This window comes from Helianthus annuus, chromosome 4, assembly GCF_002127325.2.
Source record: "Helianthus annuus cultivar XRQ/B chromosome 4, HanXRQr2.0-SUNRISE, whole genome shotgun sequence".
In the NCBI taxonomy this organism is placed as follows: Eukaryota; Viridiplantae; Streptophyta; class Magnoliopsida; order Asterales; family Asteraceae; genus Helianthus; species Helianthus annuus.
In genome coordinates this window covers 49,041,443-49,054,404 of record NC_035436.2, presented here as the reverse complement: position 1 = coordinate 49,054,404, position 12,962 = coordinate 49,041,443, and the positions used below count along the sequence as shown (strand labels likewise).

At 40.0% G+C, this 12,962-nt stretch overlaps 1 protein-coding gene across 1 annotated transcript; it reads left to right on the top strand.

The window, feature by feature from the left end:
- The first annotated feature begins 7,746 nt into the window (after window positions 1-7,746).
- Window positions 7,747-11,522, top strand: LOC110936390 (V-type proton ATPase 16 kDa proteolipid subunit). Its single transcript, XM_022178769.2, has 3 exons — window positions 7,747-8,066; window positions 8,973-9,258; window positions 11,110-11,522. Exons 1-3 carry the CDS (start codon window positions 7,988-7,990, stop codon window positions 11,240-11,242), a joined length of 498 nt encoding a protein of 165 aa, XP_022034461.1. The 5' UTR covers window positions 7,747-7,987; the 3' UTR covers window positions 11,243-11,522.
- The last annotated feature ends 1,440 nt before the right edge of the window (window positions 11,523-12,962 follow it).

Here is a 12,962-nt window from a genome sequence, read left to right as displayed (position 1 = left end):
TTCCATGGATTCCTTTACTGGCCTGCCTAGATCTCAACGTGAACACTATTTGGGTGATAGTGGATCGATTGACTAAGTCTGCACATTTCCTGGCTATCAAAGAGATGGATAAGTTCTCTACTTTAGCAGACGTGTACTTAAAGGAAGTAGTATCGAGGCATGGAGTGCCAACCTCTATTATATTAGATCGTGATGCACGTTTTTACTTCCGAACTGTGGCAAGCAATGCACAAGTCCTTTGGCTCACGTTTAGATATGATCACAGCTTATCATCCACAGACGGATGGGCAGTCTGAACGCACCATCCAAACCCTTGAAGACATGCTTAGGGCATGTGTAATTGATTTCAGCAACGGCTGGGAAAAGCATCTGCCATTAGTAGAATTTTCGTATAATAACAGCTACCACACCAGCATCCAAGCCGCTCCGTTTGAGGCATTGTACGGATGTAAATGTCGATCACCTCTTTGTTGGGCAGAGGTTGGCGACAGCCAGATCACTGGCCCAGAACTTGTGGTAGACACAACAGAAAGTATTTCCCAGATACGGCAACGAATGGCGGCAGCTCGTGACCGTCAGAAAAGCTACGCTGATAAGCGCAGGAAACCACTCGAGTTCCAGGTTGGGGATCGAGTGCTACTCAAAGTCTCACCTTGGAAGGGTGTTGTTCGTTTTGGCAAACGAGGCAAACTTAACCCACGATACGTTGGACCTTTCAAAATCATAGAGAAGATAGGCAAAGTGGCCTACAAACTGAACCTACCAGCAGAACTCAGCAGAGTTCACAACATTTTCCACGTGTCGAATCTGAAGAAGTGTCTGTCAGATGAGACCCTCATAGTTCCTTTGAAGGAGCTCACTATCGACGATCAGCTGCGATTCGTCGAGGAACCAGTAGAGATTACTGACCGAGATGTTAAGATTCTCAAGCACACCAGAATACCTCTCGTTCGAGTTCGTTGGAACTCCCGTCGTGGCCCAGAGTTCACCTGGGAATGCGAAGACCAGATGAAACACAAGTATCCCCAATTGTTCGAGAACAGTACAACCACTACTGAGGCTGAAGCTACTGCGGAATTTCGGGATGAAATTCCAAACCAACGGGGGTAGGATGTGACACCCCAGGAAAACCATACAACTTAACTAGCTTCCTCAGTGAGTACGTGCTAAATTTTGGGACGAAATTTCTTTCAACTTGGGGATGATGTGACAACTCGTATTTCAGAACCTATCTTTGTGCTTAGTGTAACGTGTTTGAACATTACGTGATTATGTGAACGTTGGTGATTAATGAAATGTTATGTTGTTATGTTAAGTGAGTGTGTGTTATATGTTTATGAAATGTGATTGCACAATGTGAACCCGATTGCACAAGCCCATTCGGGCTACACTTATTGTACTCGCAACCAAAGGGCAGCCCACGAATGGGTTCGGCCCACTCCCTTGTTGCGCATAACACTATGGGGAAAGAGTATACTCCTCATAACTTGCAAAACACAACACACACACAAACCCTACTCTCTCTTCATTCTCTCTCGAAGCCGACGGCAACAACATCCCTTTCTCCCGAAGCTTTCTTGTTCGGATCATTCTTGTCCTACCTTCGAATCGGTTAGTGTCTAATGGTTTTTGTTTTATTAGATGATATTGTGATTGATATGTTCTCATACAAGGATTTATGGATGTTAAATGATTGATTGTGATATGAATGAATGAGGTTAGAATTCATAAATTGGCTCACATGTGTACTTGATGATATTCATATTATTCGGATTGCATGATCTAGATCTAGAACTGAATAGATATAATCGGCTGTTATGGTTCAATAATCGAAGTGTTTGCATGATGGTTAGGATTTCATGTTGATATAAAAGTTCACTAATCTGATGATCCGGATTGAAAGTTTGATTATTGTTCATGACTATGATAAGTTAGGGTTTATGTGAATTGGTTGTAACCACCTTGTTTTGATCGAACAAAGGGTTAGATGGAAACTGTTTGATTGTTTTGACCAAGTAAATGCAGAATAGGAAACTGTTAGAATAGTGGTAACCAAATTGCATGATTTTAGGAAACACAAACGGTTCGCGTAAGACTAGTCGCACAAGTGCAAGCACACAAGCTCTTGAATCACACAAGAGCTCAATCGCACAAGTGTCTGGTCGCACAATACAATCGCACAAGTCATAGGGTGCAACTGATAAAACACTGGGTACAGCACCACATTGCATGATCGCACAAGACCTTGTGGATCGCACAAGACGGTGCCGATCGCACAAGGCTTGGGCTACACACACTATTTGGACATTATTATGTTGTCGGGCCTCAAAGCCCAATCCCAATCGCACAAGGACTGGTCAGTCGCACAAGTCCATCTGGACCGCACAAGTGATCCTTGTTTATCCGGTTGGGCCGTATGCTTTTTGGGCTTCTGTTACCAACTCGCACAAGATGATGGGCTCGCACAAGCTCGATGGCACAATCATCTGAGTCGCACAAGCTAGGCCCTTTATACACTTGACTGCTAATGTGTTATACGTGTTTGCCATGATCAATACGTGTTCGTAACCTGTTAGGCTATGTGTAAAACTTATGTGCACTACTTGAAACCAAAACCTGACTTGTATGGTAACCATGTTAGGACGTGGTTGACCACATATAGCTCAAGTAACCTTTTCGTGTATCTGCCGAGCAAACCAAGGTGAGTTCACACTCCTAAGGCATGGGATTCCCGGTGGGTTGGGAATGGGATTGAATAGCTAAGACAGAACTTGTACTTACACCATTACTAGACTACTTACCACTGTCCTCAGATTGGGAAGGACACCAGCGCTAAACCTACGTACTCGCTACGTACCACTGTCCTCGGATTGGGAAGGACACCAGCGCCAAACCTACGTATACACTATGTACCTCTGTCCTCGGATTGGGAAGGACGCCAGCGCTAAACCTACGTATTCTCATACGTACCTTTGTCCTCGGATTGGGAAGGACACCTATGCTAAACCTATGTTTTCAATACGTACCTCTGTCCTCGGATTGGGAAGGACACTTACAGATACATCTAGTCTAGTGGTTTACAACATGGGGTAGCCCCCGCCATTCATGGTTTGGAAAATATGGAAAGTTGATTTAACCTATTGATGAAAACAACTCATAGTTCTTGAAAAACTACTTTACAACGTACACCTCCTGTGAACTCGCTCAACTTTGTTGTTGACTCTCTGTTACATGCCTTGCAGGTCGTTAGGTATCTTTGGAGCTTGCATGGGAGTGTGCAGAGTCGTTGTGGGACATGGACAGCTGTGTGCCATGCTAAACATTTGAAACATTTAAACTTATGATTTGGTTTTAGACATTATGCTTCCGCCTGCAACTTAAACTATGTTTTGTTTGGACACCAATTGTATTGTTTTGGATTTTATAAACTACTTACATGCTTGTTCAATATGATTGGTGGCTTGATCCTGGTCAGTCACGCCTCCAAGCAGTGATACTCCGCATGTGGATTTTGGGGGTGTGACAACTGCCACCCGCCACCCACCGTCACCACCACCCTCCGTCGAGCACCACCACTGCCACCACCACCAACCATCGCCACCGCCACCCATCGCCACCGCCGACCACCACCGAGCGCCGCCACCTACCTCCGTCGCCGCCGCCACCCATCGCCGATTATAATCCTTCGTCTTATCCTGCCTACCAAACAACACAAGGTGACGATTCATTCCATTCCCATATGGTAACCAAACAAGACCATGGAACGATAATGATCCATTTCATTTCCTTGTCTATTCCATTCCTTCGTCCATTCCAATACCCCATACCAAACAAACTCTTAAGTAGTGTTTGGTATGCAGGAATGAGAGGTGGAATGAAATGGACTATTACGGGAGAATGAAAAAAACATGTGTTTGGTTGGTCAAGATAATGGAATAATCTATTATATAAGGTATTCCATTCCCTCAAATTCATTCCATCCACCACCCTTGTTTTTTTCCATTCCATTCCCTCTCACCCTTCTTCATCAACATCCTTCCCACCACTGTCACCACGCGCCGCCAACAACCGCCACCTCAACCATCCCCAAACATGTGTTTGGTTGATCAATGTAATGGAATAATCTATTACATAAGGCAATCCATTCCCTTAAATTCATTCCATCCACCACCCCTGTTTTTTTCCATTCCATTCCCTCTCACCCTTCTTCATCAACATCCCGTCCACCACTATCATTACCCGCCACCGACAACTGCCACCTCCACCAGTGTCACCCCCCACCCCCTCCATCACCGACCACCGCCACCACTGTCAACACCCGCCACCCCGCGTCGCCTCCACCAGCCACCGCCTTCGTCACCTTCCGCCACTAAACACCGGCGCCACCACCGCCTGCCACCACCACCAACCACCACTGCCCATTGCCGCCGCCACCCACCACCGTCACCTACGCTAACCACTGCCACCTGTTGTCACACTCTAACCGATGGCGGAAACATCGGAATGAGACGAAAATGAAATTGCTCGAGACTTTATAACACTATTGTGACAATATTTAACTCAAAACCGATTTCATTCATTTCATAATAATTGTCAATTACAACATGCGAAACCAACGTACAACATTTAAAAGGAAACTACAACATTGTTCAAGACAAATACAACAACATAATAATCAAAAGTACAACAACAATTCTAGTAGTCTAAGTGTGTATCTAAACCATCCCTACTAGATTTCGTCAAAATCAGCATCATCAACCTGCAACATGTTTAAAAGTATAGTTCAATACAAAAATGTATTGGCGAGTACATAAGTTTGATACATAGCATAAGTATAAAATGAATTAAACGAATCCACATGGCAAACTTAGTTATCAAGATTAACGTATGGCATGCGAATATTCAAGTCAATCCACTTATTATCGCAAGTTTAAAAGACTTAAGATGACTACAAGACTACGGGCGGTGCGTTACTCCTATAGCGCTATACATGTTAAGGGGAGGCTCGTATGAAGTTAATGACAATTTTATCACATAAGAATACTCTAGAAACATGAATCAAGTATAACGTATTCGCATGCATGATTGGATTGTTTATGATTGTATAAAATGTAAGTGTAACTGTGTAGGTTAATAAGTAAACATATTGCACCCAAAAGTGTTAAAGAAAAAAAAGGGTGTTGGAGTATCCTCACAGTTTTGCAAATCTTCGTTTGATAAATCGCGAGTCATTGAGTAGAGGATGAGAGCGTTGGGACACCGAGGTTACCTTACAGGTGGGTAAACGAAGGTGTGAGTTGTTGGAGTTGAATAGAGGATTTGGATTCGGAATTAAAAGTTTGTAATCATATAAGTATCGAAGTATGTTTAAAACAGAAAGTATATCTCGTCTAGGCACTCGTCACGACACTAAGTTCACTCTGAATTCACGGGTCCTGATTTGCCCATTAGAATCTGTGACGAGGAACGTAGAAACTGAAATAAACAGAAAACCGAACATCACAACTCATTCGTGCGAAAGGACCGTTCGCACGAAACAGAAAGGTACCCTTCGTACGAGAGGGAGTCCCCTTCGTACGAATGGCTTCTGTTTGTGTGGACAGAACTTTTTTTGAAGGTTTTAACTATTAAACAGTTACGTTCTGAGTCCAGTTGTGTTATTTAGGTATATTATATAGTATAGTAACAGTCCTAAAGTGATATAGATCACAGAAGTCATGCATGGAGGTAATAACCTCGTTATAGTTCACCAAAGCACAAGTTAGTAAACCAAGTTGACAAACCGGTTGGTCATGAATACATAATGTAAATAACAGAATGTAAGAGACATAAATTAAATACCAAACAACCAAACAAGGACAACCCAGGTGTGCCGTCTCAACATGGAAGGTATGAACCAAGTGTTGGAGGCTGGACAAGGTTAACTTATTCTTGGTCTAGGAGATTGTTTGGGTGTTCGTTTGCAAGTTTAAGTGATGCGGTGGAACTAGATTAGAAGCCAAGGCTTCCACGGTTCACACTTTGTTATCACAGAATCGTCTTTATCAAGAATAGGGATCTGAATAACATACAACATTTAGAAAATGTTGGAACGAGGTGAAACAGACCCTTCACACGAAAGGGGTGACCTTTCGTGCGAATGGCTCTGCTTCGGGATGAAAACGGTTCGGTTTTGTTTGAACAGTTCACCCTCTTGGCTGGAATCGAACTCAACACTAACCCACATCTATAGACTTAGATTGTCAGCTCGGTGGGTCCGTGATTCGGCCAATTTGATATCAAAAAGTTTGTTTTATAAAAGTTTGAAAGATAAAGCTTCAATCTTTAGCTTGGTCCTTATTATATTTGAGAGTTGTCATCAGATTGCCAAGTGACTTGGCAATCTGTGAAACCAAGTTGTTAAGACTAAAGAAATGTGGAAAAGATAGTAAAAAGTAGAAGAATATAAGAGAAAAGTAAGGTTTGTGAGCTTAGAACTCACTTAGGACAGTTCTCGAAGTATTTGATTGCAAGTGCACGATTTCAGTATTTGAAAGAGAACTCGTGGAAGGTGAGAAATGAGGGTGTGGGTTCGTATTTATAGGCTTAGGAGGAGTTTGGGACGACTGGGTTTCGGGCGAAAGGGGCCCTTCGTGCGAAAGGGGAGCCCTTCGCACGAAAGGGTCTGTTCCCTTTGCTCGAAGATGCAAGTTTGCCATTTTTGTGAGTTTTGCCGGTTTCAAGCATTTTAAACGTGTAAGTGCGATGCATAAGTGTAATGTATGAATAAATGTATGTATAAACTGCTTTTGCATGTATAGACAAGTATGAGTTTGCGTATAGTTGTATCGAGTTCGCATGTATAATGAATGTATAACAAGTATTGCGTAACAAGTATGTATGAAATAAGTATAACACAATGTATAAAAGACCGAGTTTTATTATGACTCAAGTCTCGGATTACAATGCTTGGGAATGAAAGACGAATACAAGAGAATACGAGTTCCCATAAATAGAAATACAACAAACTTTCTAAATAAGGAAAGTTCCAAAAAGTGAGGTGTTACACATGTCGTCACTGCCACCCGCCTGCCACCACCACCGCCCGACACCGATACCCACTGTTGTCGTCACCCTCCACCACCGCCGACCACGACTACCACCCTCCACCAGCGCCGACCACGGCTACCACCCGCCACCATCACTGACCACCGCCACCGCCCCCATGCCACCGACACCCCACCACCATCACCGCCACCTATTGTCGATTTTATTCCTTTATCTTTTATTGCCTACCAAACAACACAAGATAATGATTCATTCCATTCCCGCATGGTAACCAAACAAGATCATGGAATGGTAATGATCTATTTCATTCATTTGTCAATTCCATTACCTCATCCGTTCCATTATCTTGCCCATTCCATTACCCCATACCAAACAGACCCTTAGACTTTAATTAAAATAATTGAAACATTTTTGAATTATTTATACGATGATGACCCAAGCGTTACACACCTGGTTTTGGGGTCTTAAATCCATGAAATCTTATATATACATGAAATCAATATTCAATCCATATATTTATTAAGGAACAAGAAGAATTGCAAAAAAAAAAAAATGATAAAAATCATAAACTTTTTTTAAAAATATATGGTTTATAAAGTTGTAAGGATTTGAATGGGAATAATTTTTGAGAAGTTAAAATAAACCACAATAAAATTTTACCATATAAAGTTATAAACGAAAAAATTATCTTGTTTTCACATATAACACATGAATGACATGATATCTAAACAAATCATATGAGACTTGGACAATCATGTGAATCACACACTTTTTTATAGTTAAAGATAAAATATACAAATAAAAAAATATTTTTAAAGAGTGATTAAGCATGTGTTTTGTCAAAAGGCAGATTGGATTGATATCCGAATAATAATAAAACATCAAAACCTCGCATCCATTCAATCTGTGTTGAGATCAAAACCCTAATCAACAACCGACGATGTCTTCGACGTTCTCCGGCGACGAAACTGCTCCGTTTTTCGGCTTCCTCGGCGCCGCTGCTGCGTTGGTCTTCTCTTGTAAGTCAAATCGATCTTCTAATCCCCTAATTTTCATTTGACCTGTTGAAATCGTCGTCGTTTAGCACTGATCTGTTAGCGTAGATATATCCTTATATAAATTCGTATGGAAACACAAGGATACACTCACGCCATCATACGAGCCGTATACGGATTGTATGAGGTGTTGTGCTGACACATCCGGGCTAAAATGTTTATACGGCCGTATGAGTTGGTTTTCTCATGAATCATACGGGCAGTATGAGGTGTTATTTTAGGTGTTTGCAGTCTGGTTCGGCTGGTTTTGACGAAATTACTTGACCGAACCGATAAGTACATCTTTTTTTTTGTTAGTTAAACGGTAAACCGAAATGGCTGGATTGGTTGGGTTGGTCGGACCGGCCTAGTCGGTCAAAACAGTTTGGATTTGGCGGTTTGCCGGATTGGGCTATTTTTTTAGTAAAATGGTAGGTTTGGAAAAGAACAATCCTTTTACCTTTTGAGTATTAAAGCGTTTACGAAACAGAAAAGTGAAAATGAAAAATGAAACGGAATCAGTTAAATTAACGATATATGTATTAAATTATACATCATAAAATATAAAATACTTATACTAATTGTAACTGTTTGATTCCTATAAATGAAAAAATCTATTATATTTTTATTAACATTATATAGATTAAAAGAAATATTTGTTAATTAAATATGTAATATTTCGGCCAGACAGTTTTGGCGGCTGGTTCCAAACCGTAAACCGGACCGAACCGGCTGCTTTAAATTGGTTTGGGTGGTTTCAACAGTTTTTGAACACCTGTAGGCTGTAGGTGTTATCTTGACACACAAGTGACCGACAAAGTCATAGGGCCCATATGACCATTGTATGACGATGGGTGTGGTCTGTTGTTGATTATTGTAATACACATGTAGGTATGGGAGCAGCCTATGGGACGGCAAAGAGTGGCGTTGGAGTGGCTTCAATGGGAGTGATGAGGCCAGAGTTGGTAATGAAGTCAATTGTGCCGGTGGTTATGGCTGGAGTGTTGGGTATTTACGGTCTGATTATTGCCGTGATTATTAGTACTGGGATTAACCCTAAGGCCAAGTCTTATTATCTGTTTGACGGATACGCTCATCTTTCTTCTGGTCTTGCTTGTGGTCTGGCTGGTCTTTCTGCTGGTATGGCCATTGGAATCGTCGGTGATGCTGGTGTTAGGTAACTGTCTGATCTCTGTTTCTGTACTAGAATTTGGTTGCATTGTTTCATCCGACAAATGAGAAGTTAGTTTCCAAATTTGCTGTTTTTACTGGTTTGGTTGTTTGAAATGTTATTTTTTTTTTCACATTCATTAGTTTGTATTTAAAAATTCATAACCACATGTTACAAAAATGAAGAAAAATATATATAATAAAGCTTAAGCGGACGGTTCCAAATTTTAAACCGGACCGAACTGTCAAAACCGTGAAACCCTCAAAACTGAACCGCGAATCAAACCACCGGCCGAACCCGACGACTTGCTTTGGTTTGGGGAGTTCGGTCTGTTTCACTGTTTTGGACACCCCTAGATCTAATTGTTTATCAATATTGTCTTAAATGGTTAAAGATTAGGTTCTGCGTAGTTGCTTGCTTTAGAATAGTTAAGCGGACCTCTTTTCTCGATCGACTTATAACAATGTCTTTTTTCGTGGATGGATTTGTTTTTCTGAGGATTTGAGTTATTTGATCAGTGCAGAAAAAAGGTTATAGCCATACACTGATTGATGAATAGTATAAAACCACCATCCATGCAAAACCAGAAGGGAGCTAGCTAGCTTGCTCTTAACAAACTAACCTACGTCAATTACTTTCAAGTTATCTTAGGCGCTGTTTATCCTGATACTTCAAATATCAGCCATCAGGAACCTTATATGCATAATGACCATAGTAGTCAAAGTCGCAAGGTGCAAAGGGCTCGTGTGTCACCTAGGCATAAGGCACAGATAAAGCGAACACCTGAGGCAAGGAACACAATACTTAAAAAAAACTAGAAGACAATTTTGAAAAATATAAGCAAAGGTTATCGTAATTGCATATAAGTAAACGAGTGAGGCTCCTGTAAGAAGGACCTTTTTCATAAGAAGTGTGGGAAGGCATAGGAATTGACATTTAGGCATCATGTTTTGGACTTAGGCAATGATGTTTTGGGTTGTTTCGGCAAGAAAAACACCAAACATAACAATTTAAAACACAATGCAATGTATTGTAGGCATGAAATTTAAAACACAACTAAAACACACTGCTTAACACTTAAAACACACTACTTAACGTTCTTGGCATGATGTTTTAAGTTTTAAGCCTAGAATTCATTGCATTGTGTCTTAAATTGTTATGTTTGGTGTTTTTCTTGCCAAAACAACCCAAAACATCATGCCTAAGTCCAAAACATGATGCCTACATGTCAATTCCTATGCCTTCTCACACTTCTCACATAAAAAAATGTCTTTTTTACAAGAACTAGGACTAAGTATATAAACAGTTAAACACCCTTTGATTCTATGAATATACATAGAATTCAACTCTATGCATCGAATGATACATAGCTACAACATAAATATAAGCAAAAGAGTAATGATAGTTCAACTTCAAACGAAAATTGGGATTAACTCCGATAAAAGCCAAACATGGGCATTTTGTATCTCTTATTGGTTAGCTCTTGTACTGGCATGACGGGCGAGTCATTGGGGTTGGGTAATAGGTCAAAACAGGGTCGGGTTGAAACAGATAGTTTTCTAGTACAGGTCAAAACATGTTGGTGGGTTGGGTTGGGCTACCTGCTAACATTTCTCTGTATGTTAAAAAATTATAAATAATTAATGCATACATTATTTAACAATAACATTACACGTACACCTTGAATTCAACCCATTTGATCTTTCCCTTTAGCTGCCATTTTTCATTTGGCTTGCTTGAGAATCACGATAAAACACAACCCAAATCGATTCATTTACATGTCATGGGATTTATTGTTTCTTTTCTTACTGAGCATGGGAGTGTGATTAATCTAATGTAATTGTGTTGTAAATCCAGGGCTAATGCACAACAACCTAAACTTTTCGTTGGAATGATCTTGATTCTCATTTTTGCTGAAGCTTTGGCCCTCTACGGTCTTATTGTTGGCATCATTCTTTCTTCTCGAGCTGGTCAATCCAGAGCAGATTAGAATCGTTGATCGTGGGTCTCACTCACGAGTGCCTTAAATTGATCAATATTCTTCTCCTCTTGTTAGAGGTATGGTTTGTTTTACCTTTCTTTGGTGTAGCTTGTAGACTAGATTCTTGTACTCCCTTCAATAAAGTCATTTTGATGCTATTTTTTTTTTTTTTGCAAAAATAAGTCTTGGGACATGTCGAGATCTGGAAATCATGGATTGCGGTTTATTTGTATTGTACAAGTTATAATAACATTTTATTTTCAAAGTAGTTGTTTTGCCTATTATGTTACGCATATTGTTTGCAAGTAATTTCTTTTGGTTGATTTTAGATATGGGTGTGAATTTATGACATGACCCGTACCTAGCACAAAATTCAACAGGTTTGGGTTTTAGTTTAAACGTGTTCGTATTGGTGTCGGATTGAAACCGCGAAGTTCAAGGGTAGACCCTTTCAACCTGTGAATATTTTAAATATATTTTTTAAATTGTTTTCATGTCATACATTTTAAAATTTAAACGTAATATTTTATATACATGTGTAATTTTTTGTTCTTAAGTTGCAATCTTGGACTTTTAATATGCAAAAACTACAAACAGATTGGATTAAGTGGGTCACGTTCGTGCCAACCCGCAAATACGCATATCTTGTTTGGGTTCATGTGCCTGACATGATTTTTGGCGTGTGTTGTGTGCCTGCGTTCGGGTTGGACTCGCCAACCTACGAACACAACCTTACTAGGATTTCCAAAATTATGATGATGCAACATTTTTCAGGATCAGGAATGGCAATGAGTCAAGATTTGTCTGATTTCACTCGTTTTATATTAAGAACTTCCTGTTCTAGCAGGTTTTATTTTCACCGCTTAGAGGTGACAATAAACACCCATTTGTGGTTTGGTGGTTCAAGTTTCTGCTGCTTGGTTGTCGGCCTTCCAGAGATGAGATGGCGGATTTTAACCGTTGGATTTGGATGTGTGTTTCAATTTTAAGTATGTTTTAAAAGGGAGAAAAAAAGTTAAATAAATCCTGAAGAATGCCTTTAATATTATGATGTTAACTTGCTACATCCTACAAACCAGAAATCATACAATATTTGGCCAGTTTAAGGACCTATAAGCACAAACACCAAGAAAGAGGTTGCTTGTTGCTAGATGCATTTGCCGATTCATATACGTGAGTATCAGGAAGCAAACATGCGATGGGATGCACATTGGTACATATGAACATCGAGATGCAACATGCACCTACATACATAGACGGTAGACCTAAAGTTAGTCTATAAGATGTATAGCCGTATTTACTATTTAGTAGTTGATTAGTTTGTCGTTAAAAGAACATATAGACCTAAAGTTAGGAAAAGAACTTGTATTTGTCGACACACACATCCTATGCATCAAGTATGTTTATGCATTTCTGTACGTTTATGCGTTCGGATGTGTGTGAGCATTCATTTGCGAAGTGTATTCACATAGGTAGATGTATCAAATCACAAACTTATTTACACGAAAAAAATAATAGGCCATGTTCATGTAATCATGTTAACCTATTAAACTTGTTTAATTAAACACGTTGAATTTACTAACCCATTTATGATCGGTTTAACCTGTTTTTTACAACCTACTATCCAAGTAACACATTTACTACTTAATTATTACATGCCAACCAGTCAACCTTTTTTCGACACATCTAAATAAATTAGTAGTCATGTTCTGGTTACACAATTTTAAGT

Excerpts from the sequence above, each read along its gene's own strand:
- LOC110936390 (XM_022178769.2), top strand. The coding sequence starts at position 7,988 with ATGTCTTCGACGTTCTCCGGCGACGAAACTGCTCCGTTTTTCGGCTTC. Across the intron at positions 8,067-8,972 it reads TGCTGCGTTGGTCTTCTCTT|GTATGGGAGCAGCCTATGGG; the intron begins GTAAGTCAAATC and ends ATACACATGTAG. Across the intron at positions 9,259-11,109 it reads GTCGGTGATGCTGGTGTTAG|GGCTAATGCACAACAACCTA; the intron begins GTAACTGTCTGA and ends TTGTAAATCCAG.